This window comes from Ahaetulla prasina, chromosome 1 (assembly GCF_028640845.1).
Source record: "Ahaetulla prasina isolate Xishuangbanna chromosome 1, ASM2864084v1, whole genome shotgun sequence".
Lineage (NCBI taxonomy): Eukaryota > Metazoa > Chordata > Lepidosauria > Squamata > Colubridae > Ahaetulla > Ahaetulla prasina.
Window position 1 is genome coordinate 95,605,658 of NC_080539.1, and position 26,132 is coordinate 95,631,789.

Consider the following 26,132-nt stretch of genomic DNA (forward strand, 5'->3'; position numbering starts at 1 on the left):
TTTCTGAACACAAAATGCAAAATGCTACAACAGTTTTATCACTTTCTCTTAAATATTACCTAGTGTTACGTAAACTGTGAGATGCACTTCAGAGATTATGAATAAGAAAAAGAGCTCCTGAAGCTAAATGAATATTGAATAATAAGAAAGGACCTGTGAAAGATTTTAGTTAAGTTCTGCGGTCAAAGCCTAATAATCTCACTGTCTCTGGGCCAACAATAGGCATTTGGCTCTTTTTGTTCTCACAACTAATTGCCATTGGGTGGGCTGATTAGAGTTGAAGTCCAAGATCTCTGTGGAGGACCAACTTGCCTACCCAGCCCTGCTCTTCAAAAACATCTGGGCAGGCAAGGAAGTTTGCCATGTCACTCTTTTGCTTCTCAATATCCACACAAAGTAATTATTTTGGTGAAGGAAGGAACCACCTTCCAAGCATCTCATGGATGGATAGAATGTCCTTAAACCTGAATTCTTGCTCTCTTGGTCTGGAGAGCAAAACTTGAATTAGGAGAAAGGTAAAAACTGTCCAGTGGGTAGATAAATGCTGCCAAGTCTTATTCCCCACAGACATGAAAGTATATGAAAAGAAAGGAAAATTGTTCAGTTCCCGGAACATTTCCTGCAAGGATAGAGGTCCTTTATGATTACTACCCTGTAATTTTCTCTCCTTTTTTCTGCGAAAGGAAATCCTGCTTTATTAATTAGGGGTAGCAAAACTACAGAGATTAAATTTGGCCCCTGTTAAGTCTCTTAAACCCTGCTGGTGGTTAATGGGCTCTGTAGTTTTGAGCTGGAAGGTGGGTCTGAGCTATTGGGATGTGTTTAGCTGCATTCCCTTGATTTTCTCTTATGTCTACATTCTTGTAGCCACAGGGGTGCTGAAGTAGCTGAGATGAGAAAAAGGCAACAGTCCCAAAATGAAGGAACATCGGCTGTGTCTCAAGCTCCTGGAAACCAAAGGGCCAACAACACGTGTTGCTTCTGCTGGTGCTGTTGTTGCAGCTGTTCATGGTACGTCATGCCATTTCTTGAGTACCCTTTCCATAGGTTATATGGCAGCTCCAAACCATCAGTTGCCTGATGCAGAAATTAGATAGGGAGGGGGACAGGGCAGGGATGTTCTGTATATAAAAGACATTGCACAGCAAGTGTTCATTTGGTGCTGATTTGCTGTGAAAAACGCTTGTGTTTTCCTTAAGTTTTTGTTCGTTGTGACCTTTGTGTGACTTCAAAAATGTGATTAGTTGGCAGTCCAGATACAGTAATAGCATTGCTACCTCCAAGAACACATTCATATCTGAGAAAGGAGGCTTCGTTTGATGTTTTCACACTTTGTATATAACTTTATTAATTGTTATTGTGTTAAAAATTAGATCACTTGTAAGGTGCCTTAAAACCTGGGGAGTTTGATCAGTCTTCCTTCTGTGATCTTCTTAATATTGCCATGTTGTCATAAAATAATTATCTGATAACTCCCACTGGATTCTCACAAAGAAGGGGAGAACGTTTAGATCTAGCTTAGCAAACATATGCTAAGTTTTCGAAGGGATTCCAATACCTGGGATGCAGGTGGGGTTGGGTGGGGGAATGAGGAGGAAGAGAGAGAAAGCCAGTGCATGTTGAATGAAAGGCAAATATGAGAAGGATCATCCTGTTTATCACTATTTGATAATTTGATGAACAACCTACAGAATATATTTATAGTCTGGAAACATTCAGATTCCACCGAGATTCTTCAACTGGCAAGAAGCCATCGTTTTAATGGGGATGGGGCCAGGAAAATTGTTGCTACTCAGCTCTTCCTAAAAGAATCACCAGCTCAGGAAATCTGAGGCTGAAATCAGTGTTTATTTTCTGTTTTTAAAATAACCTCAGATAATCATGTGATATTTCCAGTATGTCCGGGGTGCCTGTCACTAAAGCATATAAAACTTTAATGTAACAAGATTTATATGCGTGTGAAACAGCCCAGCGGACATCAACAAGGCTGCATGAATTTATACAGCTACTTCACTTGCTGAGGGGTTCCATACAGCTGACATAACCTTCTCTCTCTCCCACCCTCTCTCTCTCTCTCTCTCTCTCTCTCTCCCTCTCTCTCTCTCTTTCTTTCTGTGAAATTCCATTTCCAAAATTTCTTTGCACTGTAGCACTGGGACTGGTAAACTGCAGCTTCCAGCATAATTTTATATAGCTCTAAGCCCAGTTTTGAAAGACCTCTGCCAAAAAATCAGCTCAGAGCCCTGGCAGGAGCAATTTGTTCCTTCTCCAGCAGTCTTCTTGGTTGGGGAGGGAGGGAGCGAAGCGATTGTCAGAAAATGGGAAAGGGAGTAAAAACTGAAGTTGGAAAATGAGAGAAAGAGAGTCGCTATAGAGCCGTGAAGGCGAACCTATGGCATGCGTGCCAGAGGTGGCACACAGTGCCCTCTCTAATGGCATGCAAGCAGTCGCCCCAGTTCAGCTCTGCTGCGCATGTATGCACACCTCCAGCCAGCCAGCTGGTGTTTGGGTGTCTGCTGTTCATGCGCAAGGGGGGGGTGTCGCGGGGGGGTGTACACATGTGGGGGGGCGGGGCACATGTGGGGCCCGTACGTGCATTGCATTTTGGGGGTTTAGGCACACACACATTGCATTTTGGGGGTTCAGGCGTGCGCACATTACATTTGGGGGGTTCTGGTGCGTGCATGCATTCCCACACACACGCTTTGGGCACTCACTGCTATAGAGTTATGGTTAAGACACCAGGCTAGAAATTATGTGAATTCTAGTCTCTCTTTAGGCATGAAGCTAACTGAGTGATCTTCAGCCAGTCGTTCTCTCTCAGTTCTGGGAAGGAGGCAATGGCAAACCACTTCTGAATAATCTTGCGAAGAAAACCCCAAGGACAGTCACTAAAAAGTCGTCACCAGGTGTCAACATTCACTTGAGAAAAGAGAGAGAGAAGGAGAGGGTGAGAGAGGAAGGGAAGGAGATTGGAGAGCTGGAATCCCAATAGTTTCTAGTTCTTCCATCTTTGCTATAAAAGAAACAAAGCACTGGAGTAGATATGTGCCTAGATCAGGGGTCTGCAACCTTAAACCCTCAGAGAGCCATTTGGACTCGTTTCCCACAGAAAATAAAACACCGGGAGCCACAAAACCCTTCCCGTGCCTGACTATTTCTTGAGCTAGCTTATGTAGTGGTTGAATTAAACGTTCTGTTTTCTTCTGAAACTTTTCTTTTCTTGCATTTATCCATGGTTGGCTTACCATGGGTTGAAAAGCTCAAATAAATGGCGTGCCGGCGGGTGTCGCACACTGGCGGTTGTGACGCATATTTTGAGTGACTGGGAGCCGAAGCAGAGGGATGAAAGAGGCACATGCGGCTCCAGAGCCACAGGTTGCTGACCCCTGGCCTAGATGAAAGAGCAAGACTGTGTAAATAGGTTTCATTCTCCATGTCTGAGGACATCAGGTCCAGGGATGGGTTCTATTTACCTTTACTACCAGTTCGCAATGGGACTGCGCATGCAAAAACTTTCTGATGACGTCCAGGTCTGTGGGTGGAGCCTCCCATCGATTTTACTACTGGTTCTTGCGAACCGGTCCGAACCGGGGGCAACCCACCACTGATCAGGTCTTCTACTATCTGTGAGAGTTTTGCTTGCCAACAATAAGAAACCTTTTGGAATATACATCCTGTATACACTCGCTATTAGAACACATTATGGGCTCCTCTTCTATAATCTTTGCTGCTCAAAATACCAGTTATGTAAAAAAGAAGAATCTACTATGAGTGAAAGTTTACTTTCGCATCGGTAATATTCCGTTAGATTGTTTCTTCCCTCTTGCTTGCTTGTTCTTCATGTGAAAGATGCCAATTAAGACACAGAGATGGGGTGAGGTGGGAATGGTAATTTAAGTTGCACCGGTTTTTTTTTTCCCCTTTGGATTCAGAGGATATCAAATCCACTCTCCACATCCACATTCAGAGAATAGTGACTCTACATACAACCTATGGAGATTAGGCTGTCACTCTTCTGCTTAATGAAATCCCAGGTGTGAGCTGAAACACAAGATTTCGCAACAAGAGCCGAATTTTGGTGCAGCGGCAGCTGTACTCTGTGATTGCCTAGACATGACCAGTTTATCAGCATAGGCTGTTCTCTGACCATCCCACTTCTGATCAGCATTCCCTAAAGCTTTTCAAAACATGACTCCCTCCCATAAGTCTTCGGATTCAGTGGGCAGATTTCTTGCAGATGATAAATGGGGATATAGCGCCTGATAATTGCTATGCACATGTTTTACGAGGTCTCTGCCCAGAGTTGCTTTTTCAACAATGGGCTGCCTTTCTAGAAAACTGGACTTCCTATCTGAAGCTTCCCTAAATGTGTGAATTAAGCCGTAATCTGTTTCACCACAAAGCCAAACCTGAACTGGGCACCATCTCCAATACATCAACACATTGTATATCACTTATCCAAGATCGTATCAATTGTTTCTCGGAAAGGGAGTCGGGGCGTAGATCATCACCTTTAAATGACAGTGAGTGATTTTTTTTTAAAAAAAAAATGCAAGGTAGGTTGCATTTGCATAAGTTGAGAACTACAGGTAGTTCTCAACTTATGACTACAATTGAGTCCAAAATTTATGTTGGTAGGTGAGACATTTGTTAAGTGACTTTTGCCCGATTGTGTGACCTTTCTTGCCGCAGTGAATCATTGCAATTGTTAAATGAATAACACAGTTGTTAAGTGAATCTGGCTTCCCCATTGACTTTGCTTGTCAGAAGGTTACAAACGATACTGGAACACTGCAGCCGTCATAAATGTGAATCAGTTGCCAAACATCTGAATTTTGATTATCTGACCCTGGGGATGCGGCAATGGTCGTAAGTCACTTTTTTCAGTGCTTTTGTAACAATGAAGAATCCCTAAACAAACTGTTGTAAATTGACCATACTTGTGTATACTCTTTATACTATATGATATAAGAACTGCCAAGGACTAATGGCTTAATTAAATTATATTTCCACTACTCTTTAAAAGCAGATGTAATTTATTTATGTTAATAATTCTTGACTGGGACTTTTGAAGCATGGGGTTCTTAAAAAGCTATATTGGCAAGCTTCCAAAATACCACATGTCTATCTATATACAAACTTGCAAGTATTCAGAGCTTACATACCATCATTCTTTACCTTTCTAATGCTCCAGTGTGTGTGTTTTTCGTCAACACTAATACTGTGTACATTTATACAAAATTCTTTTTAGGATTCGGACAAATCTCCGAGTGAAGTTCCATGCTCTAGAACAGAACCTTTTTGCTGTCATGTGCCAAAATCAGGGGGAGCGCAAGGGGGTCGTGCAGGCCTCTGCCCACACCCATAATTCAATGGGGCCCATGCCCCCCCCATGCTCCCCCCGCTTTTGGCAAACGATGGCAAAAAAGGTTAGGCTTGTTTTTCGCCCACCCCAGGCTCCAGAGGCTTTCTTGGAGCCTGGGGAGGGTGAAAACGGCCTTCCCCACACCCCCGGAGGCCCCCTGGAGGCCGGAAATGGCCCATTTCCCGACTTCTAGTGGGCCTGAAGGCCCGAAAATCAGCTGGCCGGTGAGCGCATGCGCGCTGGAGCTGAGCTAGGGCAATGCTCATGTGCCCACAGATATGGCTCCACATGCCACTTGTGGCATGCATACTATAGGTTTGCCATCACAGCTATAGAAAATTAGTAGAGTAGATTCAAGGTTGTGATAGAAAAACTACTACTGACAATTCTTGGAACCAAATTGGACAAAACAGTAAAAAAAAGAGAATTTAAGGACAAATAGCTTGGAAAACCTAATACAACTTACAACTTACAACTTACAACTTACAACTTAGTCCTCAACTTAAAACGGTTCACTTAGTGACCGTTCAAAGTTACAACAACACTGAAAAAAGTGACTTATGACCATTTTCCGCACTTATTGCCATTGCAGCATCCCCATGGTCATGCGATTTACATTCAGAGAGTTGACAATTGACTCACATTTATGACGGTTACAGTGTCCTGGAGTCATGTGATCCCCCTTTTGAGACCTTCCGACAAGCAAAGTCAATGGGGAAACCAGGTTCATTTAACAACGGTGTTACTAATTTAACAACCGCAGTGATTCGTTTAACAAACGTGTCAAGGAATGACATAAAATGGGGCAAAACTCACTTAACAAATTTTTCACTTACCAACATAAATTTGGGGCTCAATTGTGGTCGTACATTGAGGACTACCTGTAATGTTATCTTTCATCCCTAATGTTTGAGATCCAAGATTTTTTAAAACCAAAGGATACGGTAGATTGAGAATGATACAACACAGACCTGCGAACTAAATCCAAACATGAAAAGTCTAGTTCTAAAGGCTGCTATATTTATTATGACATATACATGGCAAATTGGAAGAATAATGTATCTATAGAAACGTACAGATCTAACCCAGTTGACATTTACCAGATTGGGGAAGGTTGATCTGATCTGTTTTAACTCTCCAACTCTGAGCTATTCAGCTCCAGCAAAAAGGCAGCTGGTCGGGTTATTTCTTATTGGTGCAGGTGCCTACAGACCTAGGGGAAAGAATGCAGAGTTTCTGTAGCACATACAATGCTCTTGATGTACTAGAAAGACAAGGATGCCTACAGAGTTTTGTAAAAAAAAAAAAAAAAGTTTTAACATGGATAAAAAAAATCAAATGATCACACCCTCCTAGCCACCATGGTTGCTTTTGGGGCCCTACTCCATGGACACCTGTGTAGAGATTGTCCTAAATATGCTTTTTCGAGAGGCAACTTGAAAAACTTGAAAGAGAAAACTTTCTGGTTTTTCTTTGAAGACATTTCACTTCTCATCCAAGAAGCTTCTTCAGCTCTGATTGGATGGTGGGGGTGACACAGAGAAACCTCCAGGTGGCCTCAATGACTCTCTAAAAGAATGCAACGCAGACCAGCTGTCTGCGAAGAGTATAAATCCTTCCATTCCCCGCCATTCAATCAGAGCTGAAGAAGCTTCTTGGATGAGAAGTAAAACGTCTTCAAAGAAAAAATGGAAAGTCCTGTTGCCTCTTGAAAAAGCACCCTTGGGACAACCATGACCTGGATGACTAAGAATCTCCATAGATTGTGTAGAGATTGTATTGCACAAATAAAGATTAGTCACTGATATCAGTCCTAATACCTTGTCGTTGGAATCTGTAGAATCCTAGCAGGGTTAGATCTAAAGCTGGTTTCTTCGTCTGTTGTTTTGTTGTTTTAAAACCAGACATGCTTATACTTTGATTTTAATTCATGTTCTTTCAGCTCGGAATATGATGGTGCCAATTCAAGACCGTGCTTGAGTAGTCGGTCCTTCTAAGTTGGGGAATAAAGGAATAATAATAAAGGAATAAATAATAAACAAATTCCTTCTCCTTGGTAAAGGAATTCAGGAGAGCCAATTTGGTGGAGTGATTAAAGCCACGAAGCTAGAAAGTGGGAGACTGGGAATTCTAGTTGTGCATTAGACATGAAGTCAGATGGGTGCTGAGAGGAAAAGAGAGATGAGGAAGGAGTGAAATCATACTGGTAGAGGAAATGGAGCAGCTTTTTCTCCCCTCTTATCTTGTATCTTCAAAAAAGTTGAATAGGACTCTCTGGGCTGCAAAAATCCAGGTATCAACCAAATGGCAGCAGAGTTTTTGTTTTTTTCATCTCTGTTGCCATCCAATGGGCATCCAGATATTTATATCCTCATCAGGGTGTGAACTCTGCCTTGCAATTGGGAGGGCCTGTGCATCTAAAAGCAAGCCAATCTGGATGATTTAAGGATGTTCATGGAAGATAGCTCTGATGGGTTAAGACACATAGATTCAATGAGCAAGAAAGCAAGAAAAGATAAAAGCAACTTGTTTGGAGCAGAATTCAGATCACCTTTCTCCACCTGGATACCCCATAAATCCCACAATTGGCACAATAACTTTGAATACATCTAGAAAGCGCCAGCTTGGAGAAGTTATTTCTTCGGAGCATTTCCTCCTGTCTTAATCAGTGGCAGTGGGAATTTGCAAGTTCGTGTTTATTAAGGAATTGGAAAATACATTGCTAATCAGAAGACAGACTTTAATAGCTACATTTCTAGGGAACAGAGCAATACAAATGAGCCAAGGTATGCTGAATGCTTGAGCAATATTATTGATTCAGCCTAAGGCTGTATCTCTGCAGTAAACTTTTGATTGAGAGTTGGATGGGCAGAATAGAAAGGGGGGTTCACTCCAGCCACAGTTTCAGTCAGAATGAGAATGAATTGTTCTATCTTTATAGTTAAATAATTCACACTTTCTTTAGTGGATGGTACCTTTATGCCATGAGTAGAAATACTAGATATGGGTGGACAGAGTTTTGGCATTTAAGGACGCCTCTGTTTCATTCTATCTTTTAAATTGCTTTGATATTAGGAAACTACTAGACTATTTATGCAGTAAGGTACACTGAGTCATGGAAGCTAAGAACAAAGCAAAAAGATGATTTCATTTTTTTAAAAAAAACAAAAGACAAATAATCCTTCTTATTCATCTTCTACTGGCTGGAAAGAGTTCATTATTGAATCAAGGTTCTTCAGCATTTTTTGTGGAGTTTCCCAACTAAGGAAGTATTAAGGCTTTTGTATTTGTATTCTGTCTAAAATCCATCTAAATATTTACCTGCACCCTCCCAACTACCAATTCACTTGGTACAATTATCTTAGAGATTTGAGGCTGAAAGTGAGAGAATGTTATGACTGACCACTTCTATACTTGTCTAACATTTCCTGACTCTAGAAAGGTAGTATGTGTAGGATGAACAATGTAACTGGTCCTTTTTCTTCCTGTGCTTATTTGCATGTTTCATGGTTCAATTATTTAGTCACTAAATTGGATGATGAAGTCATATCTTCATTTCCTTACCAGCTGTCAGAGTATACTTTTCATACGGAGGGGTCTATCACTATAAATGAAGCAGAAATAATAAAAATGAAAGATTTGAGTAACATAGCTTACAGTATAGTAGTAAACATTTGATAAAATATTAAGGAAAGGAAGGAAGAAGTACATGCGAAAATGTGGGTTTATTCCATTTTTTAAAATTTTATCTTCTTGATTTCAGCTGTAAAGTAATAGATCATATCTCTACTCATCCAGTTTATATTCCATGGCTTATAGAAAGATAATAACATTATTCTGAGATACAGGGTTTTTTTTGTGTTTTTTTTTGTTTATATTTATACCCCGCCCTTCTCCAAAGACTCAGGGCGGCTTACAATGTATAAGGCAATAGTCTAGTTAAGGTACATGCTCTTTTCCCATTCATTTAGGACAGGGATATCAGACTCAAGGCCCGGGGGCTGGATGCAGCCCCTGAGGTAGTTAGATCTGGCCCGTGGGGCCGCCCTGGAAACTGTGAAAGACCAGCCTGCGGTGTTTCTGGCAGTGAAAACGGAGCTTGTGAGGGTCGCGTGTGGTCCTCCCGAGCTCCATTTTCGGTGGCAGAGGGTTGCAGGAGGTCATGGCAGCCGAAAATGGAGCTGGAAACCATTTTCACTGGCAGAGTGCTCGGGCCAGTGATGAAATGTAAAATTTGTTACTACCAGTTCTGTGGGTGTGGCTTGGTGGTGGTGGGGTAATGTGACTGGGGGTGTGTGGCCAACTTTTTTTTTTTTACTTTTAAAAGCATTTTTTCTACAACCTACAACCCACCTCGGCCCATTAAGGTCAAATCCAACCTTGATGCGGCCCTCAATGAAATTGAGTTTGACAACCCTGAGTTAGGATGACAGCTTTAGTAGCATTTTTTTCCTCAAGGGAAGCAAGAACCTCTAAAGCAACCGCTAAAGTTGTAGCCACTCAAACAGCAACCGTATGTAGGAATGGCCTTGGGAGACAGGAGGAAGATCTACAGCCTAGACAAGTCTGATAAACAAAATTTTATGGGGTCAGAGAAAATGTCTCAGAAGGAAACCTCCCTGGTTTTGGGAGAGTAAACTCAATGGAGGGGGAGGGGCAGTGGTGGGATTCAAGTAATTTAACAACCGGTTCTCTGCCCTAATGATTTCTTCCAACAACCAGTTTGCCAAACTGCTTAGAAAGTTAACAACCGGTTCTCCTGAAGAACTGGCTGAATCCCACCACTGGGAAGGGGTACTTTCTGCTCTGTTCTGATTACTGTTACTGTAACCTTATAGGAAAGGTAGTTTCACCAGCTCATGCTTGGTGCTTCTTGTCTGGAGGACCTCAAAGGACTGACAGTTTTGCAAGTCTGAAAGTACCCCTTGTCTTTGTTCTCCCAAAAACTAAGGAGGGTCCCTTCTGAGATGATTTCTCCAACACATTCATCCTTTGGATTCAGATTTTGTTTTTCACACCATTGTCTAGGCTTTCTCCTGGTCATTCCCACATACAATTACATAACCTGTCATTCTGTCTTGTAACGCTCCACTCATTCCTAGCTAGGATGGTGCTTAAAATCAAGAGGGAGCAAGTGAGGATGTGTTGGTCTTCCCCCTTTCTTCCTGACACTACACTAAAAAGTACAGAACAAAATGGTTCTGCCCATATTTTACAGGTAGCCACAGGCATTAGTTGCATCGTAGCTATTCCTCAACAATAACTAACTTTAGCCTAAATGACTAGAGGGTCAGGGCCACCTTCATTTCGTCTTGATTAGAAAGACTCAGCTTCTTATTCCTACTGTGTAAGAAGATGTACAGCACTCCCTGTTTCTCTAATGGCAAGCAGCTTACGCTTAAGAGCCAACCAATGAGAAAATGAAAGGGGGGGGGATGAAGTCCATGTTTTTCACAAGGTGGAAAATGTCTCCTTGTATTTTTGGCTATGGCATCAGCCCTTCCTTGGCTGATGTCTTTCCTTCGCTATTCATATTGCGCTGGCCTTCCTGAACCCATGCCAACATCTAATATCTATTTTGCCTGTTCCTGGAAGAAATGTTACCAGGAAAGATGAATGTATTTCTTTGAGTGAAGAGAGGAACCACTCTCAGGTAGAAAATAGGAGTTTTTGCATAAAGGTTTTGCATAGATTTTTCTCACATAGTGTTTGTAGAGCTTTGCTATGATCAAAACAAAGTATTATTCAAAATCCTGAAAGGAAAAGCCTGAAAGGAGGAGAGAGATTGACATTTAGCCGTACAATGTGAAATTGCAGTTTTTCTAAATTGGTTGAGGATCTCTAGCTTTCCAAATGACACATAGATATATATATATATTAGCCAGCTTCAGGAATGGATATTTTTGGGCCTATAACAGTAGCATACCAGTGTTGGAACTCGGGATCCCAACAGCTTCCAGGAGTGAACTAAGAATTTGGAATCAGCAGCTGGCATAAAACCCAAAAACAAAAATTGATTTCTTTCCCTCACACTGCTTTGGTAATCTGAAAGCACTTCTTCCTGACCTCGTTACACAAATATAAGTATTTTATTAAAAGGACTGTTTCCCTTCTATGGGTTTAACCGCAAATAAAATTACACAAAGGTACACGAGCCGTGCTTTTGTCATTATTTTTACAGCAATTTTGGGACATGTTTGACAATTATACCCAATTTTTTAAAGTTTGAGGATTTAAAAAAAGAAGAAGATGGGAGGGAGGGAGGGAGGGAGGGAGGGAGGGAGGAAGGAAGGAAATTGAGGCTTCCTCATTATTTTCTTGTATTGAAATTTCACTATCTATATTAATTTTCAGGCTCCAATATTTTATTATACTGCAAGTATGTTACATTATTATTCAGATCTTTTTTCTTCTGAACTGAGAGTGGATTGAAAGCAAGGATTTAAGCTCATTATTTACACATTTGTCTTACTGATTTGGAAGGGGGGGCAGTATAGCACATAAAATCATGCCTCTTTTACTTTTAACACTTTTAAAAATTATTGGCTATTCTTGGTCCATTACTTTAAATGGGATGCATTTATAAAAACCAGCAGCAGATTAACTCAATTTAGTGCCTGAATGCAACTGGTTAGGCATAGCAAAACCACAAGGACTTTGTTGGTCCATGATAGATGCCATCATCTTTTTCGATCTCTCCTAGCAAAGCTATACTAAGTGCTTAAGCAGTTTCATTCCTATTAATTCTTTTACTTCGATTATTTATATATAAGCATTTTTAAAAAGATTTGTGAGGTTGGGAAACTCCTTTCTTGATGGCTAATTTGAAAAACTACAATAATTCTGGACTCAAATTGAAGAAATTTAAGTTACAGAAATTTAAAACGTGCTTTTCTCCTGCTGAAACTTTGAATTCCTTCCATATAGGTTTTATTGTGATATTTTTTAAATCAAGTGAACAGGCTTTTCCAAAGCAACATAATTCAGTTGGTGCTGGTTTCCCTCAGAAACTTAGTGTTTGTACTTCCTTGATAATGTGTATTTGCACAGAATAGAATAGAATAGAATTTATTGGCCAAGTGTGATGGGACACACAAGGAATTTGTTTTGGTGCATATCCTCTTAGTGTACCTAAAAGAAAAGAAAAAGAAAAAGAAAGAAAAAAAATACCTTCATGAAAGGTACAACATTTACAACACAGGTTGCAATTTAACCCTTAGTGATAGCAACAAAAAGTTATAGTCATACAGTCATAAGTGGAAAGAGATTGGTGATGAAAATGATGAGAAGATTAATAGTAGTGTAGATTTAGTAAACAGTTTGACATTGTTGAGGGAATTAATTGTTTAGCAGAGTGATGGCCTTCGGGAAAAAATTGTTCTTGTATCTAGTTGTTCTCGTGTGCAGTGCTCTGTAGCGTTGTTTTGATGGTAGGAGTTGAAACAGTTTATGTCCTGGATGTGAGGGATCTGTAAATATTTTCACAGCCCTCTTCTTGATTCGTGCAGTATACAGGTCCTCAATGGAAGGCAGGTTGGTAGCAATTATTTTTTCTGCAGTTCTAATTATCCTCTGAAGTCTGTGTCTTTCTTGTTGGGTTGCAGAACCAAACCAGACAGTTATAGAGGTGCAAATGACAGACTCAATAATTCCTCTGTAGAACTGGATCAGCAGCTCCTTAGGCAGTTTGAGCTTTCTGAGTTGGCGCAGAAAGAACAGTCTTTGTTGTCCATTTTTGATGATATTTTTGATGTTAACTGTCCATTTTAGATCTTGTGATATGATAGAACCTAGACATTTGAAGGTTTCTACTGTTGATATTGTGTTGTCTAGTATTGTGAGAGGTGGAAGTATGGAAGGGTTTCTCCTAAAGTCTACCACCATTTTTACGGTTTTGAGTGTGTTCAGTTCCAGATTGTTACGGTCACACCACAAGGCTAGTCGTTCGACCTCATGTCTATATGCAGATTTGTCATTGTCTCGAATGAGACCAATCACTGTTGTGTCATCTGCGAACTTTATAGTTTTATAAAGCTTTTATTATATAAATTATAGCCTTTATTATACATTTGCCCCAATTCAGGCATCACATTTTATTTGGGTTGAGACGTATACAGAGGTGTCACTGATATATCTATACATGCAGGTTCAACACTGGTGATGTCATGATGCATGTGATGTTACTTACTTCCTCAGTTTTCCATTTGGAACCCACCCAGGCTATATCAGAGCTTCTTTTAATCCGATCTGTCTCAAGGCATCCAATGATTTAGGCCTCTTCCTCTGGCAAGAGCACGCAGTTGTGCGAATCATAAAGCAGCAGCCTGGCTGGCAATTTGATAGAGAAGATGAAAAAAATGCTGCTGTGAGGTTGGCTGACATTTATGACCGAACATGGTGAACTGACTGCTTAGTACTTTGATATAGTATCCTTTGATTTCATTCAGCAAAGTTGTTAAGTGTTACCAGTTGCAAAATGAGGATGTGAATCAGGATTTGCAGCATATGTATTTACTATTCTGCAGAAATGCCTGAGGTACAAACACACTATACATCTCCCCCTCCCTCCCTCTCCCTCTCTCTCTCACACATACACAGAGGTCAGGTTTGCTATACCCATTAGAACTAAGAACCCAACCTACTGAGCACAAACCTACTTTGTGTGAAGCAAGATTTTAGAAGAACTGAAGGAGCAATTATGAATCCATTGTCAGGTGTTCACTGAACAATCATTTCCAAGGAAATTTTCCTGGTCGTAGGAGAATCACATTGTTGGTCTCACTTTTTTAAAAAACAGGTCAAGAAGCTATAAGATATGGTAGTGAACATGTTCCCTGCCTATAAAAAACCAAAATCAAACAGATCTCCTTAACAATTCTTTTGGAACGTTGCCATCTACAGCTTCTTTAAAGATAGGATATATTTCCAGAAACAATTGCTACTTTTCAATTATTTTCATTCATGTGGCATTCCTAGAATCAATCAACTTAATGTGACCAAAATATTTATTTATGATTTCCTAATAAATTGAACCCATCAAACATACTGGTGATGTTTTCTTAGGCATGAATCAGATTGATTACATTCAGAGCCAAATTTGATCTTTCTACTGAGAAACTCTCCACAACTTGGGTGCGGTGCCCGAGGTTGATGATCTATAAGTCACTCCATCTGTCAAATATTTACTCGGCAAATATACAATAAGTCCTGGTTGAGGAACTGTTTTCTGGAAGGCATTTTTAAAATAGAGAAATCGGGCTTGGGGATAATGATTAAAATGTTAATTTCTTCTGTCTGATGTGAATGATTAGTTTTTAATTTTTTGTCTTTCATGACCACCTTTTACAATAACACTGAAGAAATTGCATGCTGTGGTTTAAGTCCGATGGATATCTCTGAGGCAATTTTTAAGACCAGCTATTCTGTCAAACTCGTGGTGTTACAGCAGTGTCACATGACATATTGTGACTTTTTCCCCCTTTGCTAAACCAGGGGTGGGCATGGCCAGCGCTTGACACATGAGTTTGACACCCCTGAGCTGTTCAAAAACATTTTGTTAGGAATCCCCAAGGAGACAGCTGTATTTGTGCTTTCTAAGCACTCTGATCTGCATCAATTTGGAGGCCCAATCCAAAAATCCATTAGGTGCCAATTTTGCTGAAGAACCATGATTCTTGATTATCATCATGATGGGTGGTTGTGTGGAAATTATATGTGTATTTTTTTTTTATTTGCATTTATATCCCACCCTTCTCCGAAGACTCAGGGCGGCTTACACTATGTCAAGCAATAGTCTTCATCCATTTGTATATTATATACAAAGTCAACTTATTGCCCCCAACAATCTGGGTCCTCATTTTACCTATCTTATAAAGGATGGAAGGCTGAGTCAACCTTGGACCTGGTGGGACTAGAACCTGCAGTAATTGCAAGCAGACTGCATTAGTCTGTTGAGCCACCAGAGGCCCTTTGCTTAAATTTAATTGCTTAAATTCTGCAGGAATATGGAAAGTTTCAACACTTGATTAATTAAATGTTATGTCTTTTTTTGGGGTAGTTTTATGGGATCATTTTTTCAGATCATTTATTTACTGTGTTTCTACTTCATTTATATTGTTTCCAATGCCCAGAACATCCAGAAGCTTTGCCTAGAATCATAGGGCTGGAAGAGATTTCAGAGGTCTTCTAGTCCAACCCCCTGATCAAGGCAAGAGCTTATGACATCCTAGTCAAATGGTTGTCCAGTCTATTTTTGAAAACCTCCAGTGATAGAGCACTGACAACCCAGGAATCAAGCTAGTCCATTGATTAATTGCTCTCACTGTCAGAAAATTTTTTCCCTACTTCTAGGTTTAGTTTTTATTTTTTAAAAAAAAAATTAAGTTTTTTAATTTAGTATTTTAAAACTAATTAAGGTATAGTAATATAATACTCTCAACATTAAAAATCTAATGTAAACATATTTAAATGAGAAACAGAGGGATATACTCACAAAGCATGTATGAATAGCATAATCCAGCCCTAATTCTTAGGAAGTTAGATGCTAATAGCAAAGCCTTAGATTCTGGTTTGTAGTTTCAGAAAGACAGCCGGTGCTCAACTTACAACCATTTGTTTAGTGACAGTTTGAAGTTACAACAGTACTGAAAAAAGTGACTTATAATCCTTTTTCACACTTAAAATTTTCAATTTAAATTTTCACACAAATTGAAATGCTTAATAAGTGACATCTATTTATGATGGTTGCAATGTCCCGGGATCATATGATCACCTTTTGCAACCTTCTGATCAGCAAATTCAATGGGGAAGCCAGATTCACTTAACAACTGTGTTACTAATTTAATAAGTGCAGTGATTCACTTAATAATTATAGTAAGAAAGGTCATAAAAAGGAACAAAAGTCTCTTAACCACCAACTTGCTTAGCAATGGACATTTTGGGCTCAGTTGTGGCCATAAGTCGATGACTATCTGTAATAACCTAGCACACTTAATTCAGAAACCTGACCATGGCATTCTGTTTCTGATTACCATCTGCTTTTAAACATTTAGAGTTAAATCAGACAAGATTATCTGGTAAATATTTATTCACTGGTATGGAGTTCTACTAATGACACTGTTTCTAAGAATTGCTGATAAAGCAGTATAAATAACAGTTCAATATTTTTTAAACACTTGGAACTAGGGCACTAAATATCTGGGAGCAGGGAAGCTAGAAATCACTACTTAATAAAATAAAAGTCATAGGGACGCACATCTGGTTTTATTGAATGGCTGAGCAGAATTTAGTGCTTAGTGCGTTATGACCAGATAAAGAAAAATTACCATCCAACCCCCTGCAGTGTAAGGTGAAATATGAAACTTTTGACTAATTTATTATCTCACAGCCCAATTTCCTATTTGCAAAAAAATTATTGTCTAACCGCATATCATTCCGAATCAGCTTAATATGTCAGTTACAGCAGAAATAACAGTCTTGAATTTTGGAACTAAAGTACTATTTTTGGAAACAGTAGAATTAGGCAAATCTTTCAAGGCTGCCTCTTTTCTTATAAACCAAGAAACTTATGAAATCTCTCCATTAAAAAGAAGCATTGCTGTCGGCTTTTGCCCTTCTTAGAAATCTAGTAGAATATAAATAACTCCATCACCACACAGACTCAACCAGTCTGCTTAAAGAAACTTTCATAGAGTCTCACATAATGTATGTTTAGTTTCATTTAAGCACCTCAGTGGCCCAGGGTGTTTGTTTTTCTTTTCTTTCTTTTTTTCCTTCACGGTTGCATTTGTTTCATTCATTCAGTTGAACAAGTATTGGAAAGAAATTACCGTATTTTTCAGAGTTTAAGACGCACCTTTTTCCCCAAAAAAAGAGGGTGAAAATCTAGGTGCGTCTTATAGTCCAAATGTAGCCGTGCCCAGCTTCTCAAATGGACGTTTCAGAGGCTGAAAAAAGCATCAGAAACGAAGCTTCAGAAAAAAAGCCTCCAAACAGAGTTTCAGTAAAAAAAGCCCCTAAACAGAGCTTCAGAAAAGAAGCCCCCAAATAGAGCTTCAGAGGCTTTTTTTTCTGAAGCTGTTTTGGAGGCAGAAAAAAGCTTTTTCTGAAACAGAGTTTCAAAAGTTTCAGAGGCAGAAAAAAAAAGCAAAAAAAAAGCAAGGCACAGAGCTCACAAGCAAGGAACCTGTTGCTAAAATTCACCTCTGGGAACAGCTGATTGAGGGTATTCCGGGAGGCCAATCCACCTGCCAATCAGCTTTTTTCTTATTTTCCTCCCCAAAAACTAAGGTGCGTCTTATGCTCCGAAAAACAAAGTATGTAAAATGGCCTGTCAGTAGGAGACAATTGCAATCAGCCCCAAAGAAACATTTATCTCAACCTGTACTTACATCTCTACAATAAACTCTTGTCTCAAGTGATGCATAGGGAAGGACAATGGGATTCCTCATTACCTCTCTTACTGCTCAAATACTTTCCTCATGGCCAAGCAGCCCATCCTCAAAACAACAACCTGCCAGGTTTCATAGGAGTTCCATCCTTTTCCCTTCAGGCTATGTGAGGAGCCATCCTGCTCCAAACTTTCAAGGCTGATAAAATTAAACAATTAAGGCAAACTCTTAAATTTTACAACACCTGGACAGACTTTGACATAGTTTCAGCTGGGGAACTGTGACCATCCTAGACTAAGCCAAGTCCAAAAATGGTACAGAAACCTGGTACTCTGACAAATCAGCCATCAATGAGCACATACACATAAACTTTATCTACATACCATTCAAAAAAGACAATCAACAAGCCAAAAAAGTGGGGAGGGGGGGCATATCAAAACAACCCCCCACACCAGTAATCAACACCCAAATAAGCAGAGATTAATGCTGGGGTGAAATCCAGCAGGTTCTGACAGGTTCTGGAGAACCAGTAGCGGAAATTTTGAGTAGTTTGGAGAACCGACAAATACCACCTCTGGCTGTCCCCAGGGTGGGGTGGGAATGGAGATTTTGCAATATACTTTCCCCAGAAGTGGGAAGGGAATGGTGATTTTGCAGTATCCTTCCCCTGCCATGCCCAAGCCACGCCCACCAAGCCACACCAACCCCACAGAACCGGTAGTAAAAAAAATGGATTTCACCACTGGATTAATGCCAAGATTAACATCAGACCAATAAACAAGAAGTAAATAATATCCCAATCAAGGAACTATCGAATAAGCTAACAGTAAACAGAGCAATCAAAAAACCTCCAAGACCGCTCCTCCTAACACTGATAGGGCAAGCCACTAAAATATAAAACGAGAGCAGACCCCACTCTCTTCCAGCACTGATAATAATGATAACAGAGTTGGAAGGGACCTTGGAGGTCTTCTAGTCCAACCCCCTACCCAGGCAGGAAACCCTACACAACTTCAGACAAATGGTTATCCAACATTTTCTTAAAAATTTCCAGTGTTGGAGTATTCACAGCTTCAGGCAAGTTGTTCCACTGTTTAATTGTTCTAACTGTCAGGAAATTTCTCCTTAGTTCTAAGTTGCTTCTCTCCTTGATTAGTTTCCATGCATTGCTTCTTGTTCTACCCTCATGTGCTTTGGAAAATAGTTTGACTCCCTCTTCTTTGTAGCAACCCCTGAGATGATGTTATCTAGTTTGGATAATGAAAAGAAAACCATCTAGGCATTGTCCTTAAGGCTCAGTGGTTGGAATTGAAACTTGGGAGACTGGCAAGCCAAAATCGATCACAGTTCTTATTTCCTTTAAGCAGACCATGACTTTTCTACTATATTCTGGAGATGGGTCTATTTGCCAGTCTCCTGGGAGAAGTTCAGCTGGCCCTTATCCTATCCGGTTGTCAAAGAACATCTTAAGCTGGGCAGGATAACAACTGCTCCCGGACCCATCTGCCTTTTAATTGAATTTTGTTTTAAATATTTAAACAGCTAAGCAGTACTTTTTTTTTTTTACTGTAGATTATTTTATTGAATTGTTTTTACAGTTTTTGCTTTTGTTTACTGTTCTGTGCCATTCCCCATTCTTCATGGGAGAAAGAGCCATATAGTAATAAAATAAACAAAAGTATTTACCTAAGGTATTACCTTCTGACAAGAAAAAACATGGAAATACACACACACATTCACAAAGTGTTAACATTTAGTGTACCTGTGAATTACTGCTCAATATCTTAATCCCCCAGAAGGCAATTTTCTCAGGGAATGCCAACAGTCACAAGGTACAAGCTTCATCCAGGAAGCAGTTTCTTTACATACATTTTAACATCCATCTGCTTACAAAACAAGCATATTCAGCCCAGGGCTGGGTTCTACTTCCCTTTACTACCAGTTTGCATCCTGCGTACGCGCACGCGCTCTGCTCATGCTCTTCTGCGCATGCGCAGAAGAGTTTTGATGACATTTGGGACAGTGGGCGGAGCCTCCCGACGGTTTTAATACCGGTTCTATAGAACTGGTCCAAACCGGGGGCAATCCACCACTGATTCAGCCATTTTCTAGGTCAGGGGTGTCAAATTGACGGTCCGCAGGCTGGATGCATCATGCACAGGCCACACCCACCCCAGCTCTGCAAATGGGAAAAACATAGCAAAACTTCACATGAAGGCAATGGGATGCCGCAAGTTTGACACCCATATTCTACCTATCTCCTGTTGTTCTCAATCACTACTGCTACTTTTCACATCAATGCATTCATATCCACTTACATTTTTAAAAAATCAGCCGCAATGATAGTAGCATAATCCAGACCAAGAAACATGACCAAATCAAGAAAGCTCAGAAGGTTGCAAACGGTGCTGAATATATTGCTATTAAATATTTTGAGATATGATGCCAATTATCTGCGTTGCTTATTATAGTCCGCAAGTTTGAATTTTTATTCTTTCTCCTGTAATACACAGGGTGTATTATATCATTATATATTATAATTGTACTTACAATTATATATGATATAATTGTATATTATTGTACTTAGAAGTTTTCAAACATTTCAAAGGAAAAAGCAAGTGCTCAGAAGAAAATGATAACCAATTTGAGCACTTCATGTAACGTTTATAACACACAGTCTATAGGGACTTTTAATTTGTTTGTTCAACAACAAAATCGCTCTAAATGAATGAAACCAATTGTAATGTGTGCATTTCCCCACAATCAAATGCATATTACCTAACATGAATGGTTGATTTCTTGAATTTGCATTATTAATCACATTATTAAAATTCTAGACCTGGAAGAAAGGGATCCATTGTGATCATCAAGACATCTAATAATGTTTTCATCTCACAGTTCAAGCATCCATTATCTATGCTCTGAATAATTCTTAGCTTAAAATTGCCACTAATTTGTGGTCTCTTCCCAAAATCCCCAAAGCTTTAACCAAAAACTGTCTACTATTGACCTCACCCCATTCCTAAGAGGTCCGTAAGGGGCGTGCATAAGAGCACAAATGTGCCTACCGTTCCTGTCCTAATGTTCCCTTTCATTATATCCAATTAATATAGTTATTACATACTTATGCTTATATATATGCTTATATATCATATAGTTATTTTATGCTTATGCTTTTATATACTGTTGTGACAAATAAAATAAATAAATAAATAAATAAATAAATAAATAAATAAATAAATAAATAAATAAATAAATAAATAAATTCTCCATTTTAGCTACTGCCAAGCTACACTGGTTCTCTGAAGCTGTCATGCAACCACCTTCTTTATCACATATCCCAAAAAGGAAAGATTAGATTACTGGATGAAAATTGTCTAATATGGTTGGACCCAGGGATGGCTTCTTAAGAAAGGGTGAATCAAAGCCTTCTTTAGAGATAAAGGAAAAATTCCCTCATTCAAAGAATTGATCACACTAGAACCCACTCAGACAACACACATTCCTCTCATGCCGCTTTAACAAGCCAGGAGGGGCATGGATCTAGAGAACAGTGGCTGAGCTCACAGTCTTACATTTATTGCTGAATTACTGTGAAATCTCCATTACTGTCCAAAGGCCATGGCATTATGGTGTACCAATGTTATGGTGCCTGGAAGGACGGAACGTGTTCAGAAAATTCATACTTTGGAACAGTAGTTTCTAGCACACACAGCTCAATCGCACCATAGCATCAGTTAAAGAAAAATTAAGAATCTTGGAATTACAGTTTACTGCGTGCCCTAGACCATGTTTATAATCCTCTCCAATGCATAACCTCCTCATTAGAAAATAATTCAGTATCAGGCCAAGATATTCTAAGCAGTAACAAATCCTCTATATCCCCTTCACTCAAAGTGCAAAATAACACAGGTGGCAGCTAAATAAAGAAATAGCCAAAGACCCCTCAAAAAAATAGTCATTTTCTGCCTCTTCATGATTGTCTACATAAACTAGTAGTTTTCTCAATGTTTTTTCCTCACTCTTAAAAAAGTGTTGTTCATTTTCAGTTACTCTAAAGCAGGGGAGAAATCCAGCAGGTTCTGACAGGTTCTTGAGAACTGGTAACAGAAATTTTGAACAGTTCAGAGAACCAGTAGTGGAAATTTGGGTAGTTCAGAGAACTGGCAAATACCACTTCTGGCTGGCCCCAGAGTGGGGTGAGAATGGAGATTTTGCAATATCTTTCCCCTGGAGTGGAGTGGGAATGGAGATTTTGCAGTATCTTTCTCCTGCCATGCTCACCAAGCCACGCCCACAAAACCGTGAAAAAATTTAGATTTCACCACTGCTCTAAAGTTATTAACATGCCATGCATCCTGTTTGATTGTGATTTTATCCATTTATGGAGGGCAACATTTCCTTTGAGTTGAGCTCAACTCTTTGTAACACAAAAAATGCTTCACGAGAGCTGTGTTGACTCTCAGTTTTTATTAGAAATCACTTCTAATAAAGAATTAGGCTTTTGGACAAAGACATTATCTTGTGAATAATATGCCGTCATAGATCTGGACCACACCACTTCCGTATTTAGCTTCTGAGAAATAAATACCTTGCTCTGGTAGAGAACATTGAGGACATGTTAAATTTGGGGTCTGTTTCTTTTGGATGGTAACATTATGTTTCATTGGTTTTCATGCCTATTTTTGCTCAGATCTGTTTGGAGTGAAGTAATAAAGAAATATTAATAATAAAAATATGAATATATTCATATTATCAAGATCTAATAATGGGATGTTGTTTATTATTAAAATAAACAATTTGTATTGGCAAAGTTTCTGAATCAAAATGCTATTCATCATTTTGATGGTATATATTGAGTACATTCTGCCAAGGAATCCTCTCATCTGAATATATACAGTATATATAGCTTTCTAAAATAATTGCAGGCACCTAGAGGCATATGTTTTATTCATTTAAAATGATATATAACTTGATTAATTCTCAGGACAATGTCATCAATCATTCTCTGACAAGCTCCTCATACTGCTGAGGAAATGCTATTGTACTTTTTCCCCTTGTTTTTACTTTTTTTTTTGGAGAATAATTTAACTCCTTACAGATATACATTGAACAGAACTTTTGCATTTGACACAGAGGGGATAAGTTTAGACTGGGAGTGGTTTTTCTTGTCCTCAAGCCTTAACAGCTGAACCTTAGCACATGTTTACATTACGTGTGGCTGGCTATTCTGTGATCTCAGTTGGTTTGTTCTTCACTGTATCCTTTTGCAACAGGAGTTTTCTGCTCTAGTCTTCGCCTATAATGGGCATGACATACATGGCATTTGTGTCAATCAGCAAATTTTAAACACAGAAACACTTAACTTCCAGTTCCACCATAGCATTAATTAAAATACTGACAATAATTTTTCAGGATTAACACTACAGCTTGAGGCAGCTGTTTTCCAACCTGCCTCCAGGATCCTCATCCCTCCCCTCTTCTCTGGATTATAGGGTTTCCAGAACATATCAGACAGGGGTGTCAAACTCAAGGCCCACAGGCTAGATCTGGCACTCAGGGTGCTTAGATCTCCCCTATGGGCCCACCCTGGAAACAACAAAGGACCGGCCCGTGGTGCCTTTGCCAGCGAAAATGGAGCTCAGGAGGGCCACATGCAGGTCTCCTGGGCTCCGTTTCCGGTCACAACGGCCTCCTGCAGCCCTCTGCCAGTGAAAATGGAGCTCAGGAAGGCCACGTGCAGCTCTTTCAGGTTCAGTTTTCACTGGAAGAGGGCTGCAGGAGGCTGTTGTGGCTGGAAACAGAGCCTCGATGAGTGACATTGAGCTGGCCACGCCCACCCTGGCCATACCCATCCGGCCCCCTGTGGTCAAACACAACCCTGATGCAGCCTTCAATGAAATCGAGTTTGACATCCCTGGTATAAGATAACTAATGGTACAGCATAGGGACAGTGACTTGTGTCTTAAATTGTGTTTGTCACTTCCTTATATTCTATATGCATATAAAAATACAAATTAGGCATTGTATTGTGCATAAAGCAGGGGTGTCCAAACTTGGTCCCTTTAAGACTTTTGGACTTCAACTCCCAGAGTCCCTCAGCCAGCAAAGCTGGCTGAGGAACTCTGGGAGTTGAAGTCCAAAAGTCTTAAAGGGACCAAGTTTGGACACCCCTGGCATAAAGGATTGGAATTAAGCAGAGGCTCAGATTAGCTCTGAATTAAAAAAAAAATCCAAACCCCTTTCATAAGAAAAGGAAGGAAAATGTTATGACTTCAAATTTTGGAAATTAAAGACCCATGCCACTGCAACGGAAGAGCTATGTACTGACTAATAGCACTGCTAAATTGGAACTATTAAAATATGCAAACAAAATAAATAAATGCCTCAGTTAGAATTTATGTAATGGTTTTTAATTCTTCTGCTCAGTCTTGAATTAGAGCATAATAAAACACCTATACCTTTTTCTTTCTCAGCATGGTTCTATGCCTGTGATTTTACTTAAGGCAGATAGAAAGATGTATTAGAGAGATTTAATTGCCCTACTGAATGAAATGTTATGGAAATGGTACTTATTTTTTTTTTTAAAAAGGCATATTCTCCTTCTCTTGGTCTTATGACAGTTGAGGAAATACTCTAAAGGGGAGCCTTCCAAGACCAGGGAACTCTCTTATGGGGGAGTCAACCATTGGTTTGCGCTTGCTCACAGAAAAGTCTCGCCTTAATTCTGCCATTTCTCTTAAAGCTCTGGCTTGTCTTATATGTTTTACATTCATTACTTTACATTAATTTTCTCTAGACAAAATAAAGTGTTGTACTACATTGCAGCCTCACTGTTAGGAATGAAGATAGAGGGGACAGCACAGGAAGACCGACACACATTAGCAAACTGGAGAGCATCCAAGTCATTGAAGAGTGGTAAGTTTTTCATTTGTATTGTCTGGGGAAAAATGCTGAGGTTCATTCTTACTTACTTACTCTCTCCTTGTTTAGCGACTATATTCCAATTCAGTTTTTAAGTAAAATGGTCATAAGTGAACACATGACAGAGAGAGAGGTTGGGAGAGGGAGGAGGAAGGGAGGCAGAGGCAGAGGAAGGGAGTGGGGGAGAGAGAAAGAGAGAGATGCTGGGGAGATCCCAGGTTGCTATTGTCTCATTCAGATAAAGTTCTCTCAAGGAATGGAGATTTTGCAGTATCCTTCCCAGTGGTGGGTTTCAAATTTTTTTACAACCAGTTATGTGGGTATGGCTTGGTGGGCGTGGCAGGGAAAGGATACTGTAAAATCTCCATTCCCTCCCTACTCCAGGGAAAGGATATTGCAAAATCTCCATTCCCACCCCAATCCAGGGGAAGGATACTGCAAAATCCCCATTTCCTCCCGATCAGCTGGGACTCGGGAGGCAGAGAATAGACGGGGACGGGGCCAGTCAGAATTTTTACTACCGGTTCTCCGAACTACTCAGAATTTCCGCTACCGGTTCTCCAGAACTAGTCAGAACCTGCTGAAACCCACCTCTGATCCTTCCCCTGCCACGCCCACCAAGCCACACACCCCAAGCCACACCATGCCCACCAAGCCACAGAACCGGTAGTAAAAAAAAAATGGATTTCACCACTGTAGTGTACATACATACAACCACATACGATGGTTTGTTTAAATAGCTTACTTTAAAATATGCCAATAAGACTGGAGGAAATTCACAGAGATTTTATTTAATGGAACTTATGAATTTTTCAGGTGAGATTTTGGGAAAGCAGGAAGCAATCATTTATATCACTCTCGTAGCAAAAAAAAGTCTCAACATTTCCTCCTCAGACAGAGAATTGCTCATCATTTCCTCCATTAAATTATAACAATTCTCATTTTGGTGCATTCACTTATAATTTGTGTTTATGGGCATAATTCTGCAATATTTAGCAATATTAATATCCATGTGATACATTTTCCAATTGTAGCTGCTTTTTTAAAGTCACTTGTCTTAAAGTGAAATTGTTCTGTGTTTACAATTTTTATTCCTAGTTTTCTCTGGCTTTGCACTCTATCACAGTGCCATCTTGTGGTCAAAGTATGTTTCTGTAATACTGTGTCTAATTTCAAAGCAGTTCCCTATTATCTACTGCCAAGAATTTGTTTTTTGATCCTTGATTGGATAATGTATTTCTCCACACAAATAGATGATATACAAATAGATGATATACATTTAACAGAAGTCCTGATGTAAGTATGTGTGTGTGTGCGTGCACATATGCATACGCACATGTGTAAAGCCTCAAATCAGGCTTGACTGTAAAGACACATCCTTGCTATTTTCTTGACAGCAATAAGAAACTGATTCTCTCATGCCTCCTTTCAGGTTATTCTAACTTCTCAGT

The 26,132-nt window shown here is 39.7% G+C and overlaps 1 protein-coding gene across 6 annotated transcripts in view; it reads left to right on the top strand.

Moving 5' to 3' along the window:
• The window catches only part of RGS17 (regulator of G protein signaling 17), an 86,851-nt gene that overhangs the window by 48,125 nt on the left and 12,594 nt on the right, over nt 1–26,132 (top strand). For 4 of the 6 annotated variants that reach the window (XM_058169246.1, XM_058169236.1, XM_058169225.1 and 1 more), the window contains 2 exons: nt 868–1,011; nt 24,586–24,675. In XM_058169246.1, coding sequence (XP_058025229.1) covers nt 893–1,011; nt 24,586–24,675 — 209 coding nt within the window. In that variant the 5' untranslated portion in view covers nt 868–892. The remainder of the gene's footprint in view (nt 1–867; nt 1,012–24,585; nt 24,676–26,132) is intronic. The other 2 variants (XM_058169261.1, XM_058169269.1) reach the window with 2 other exon arrangements.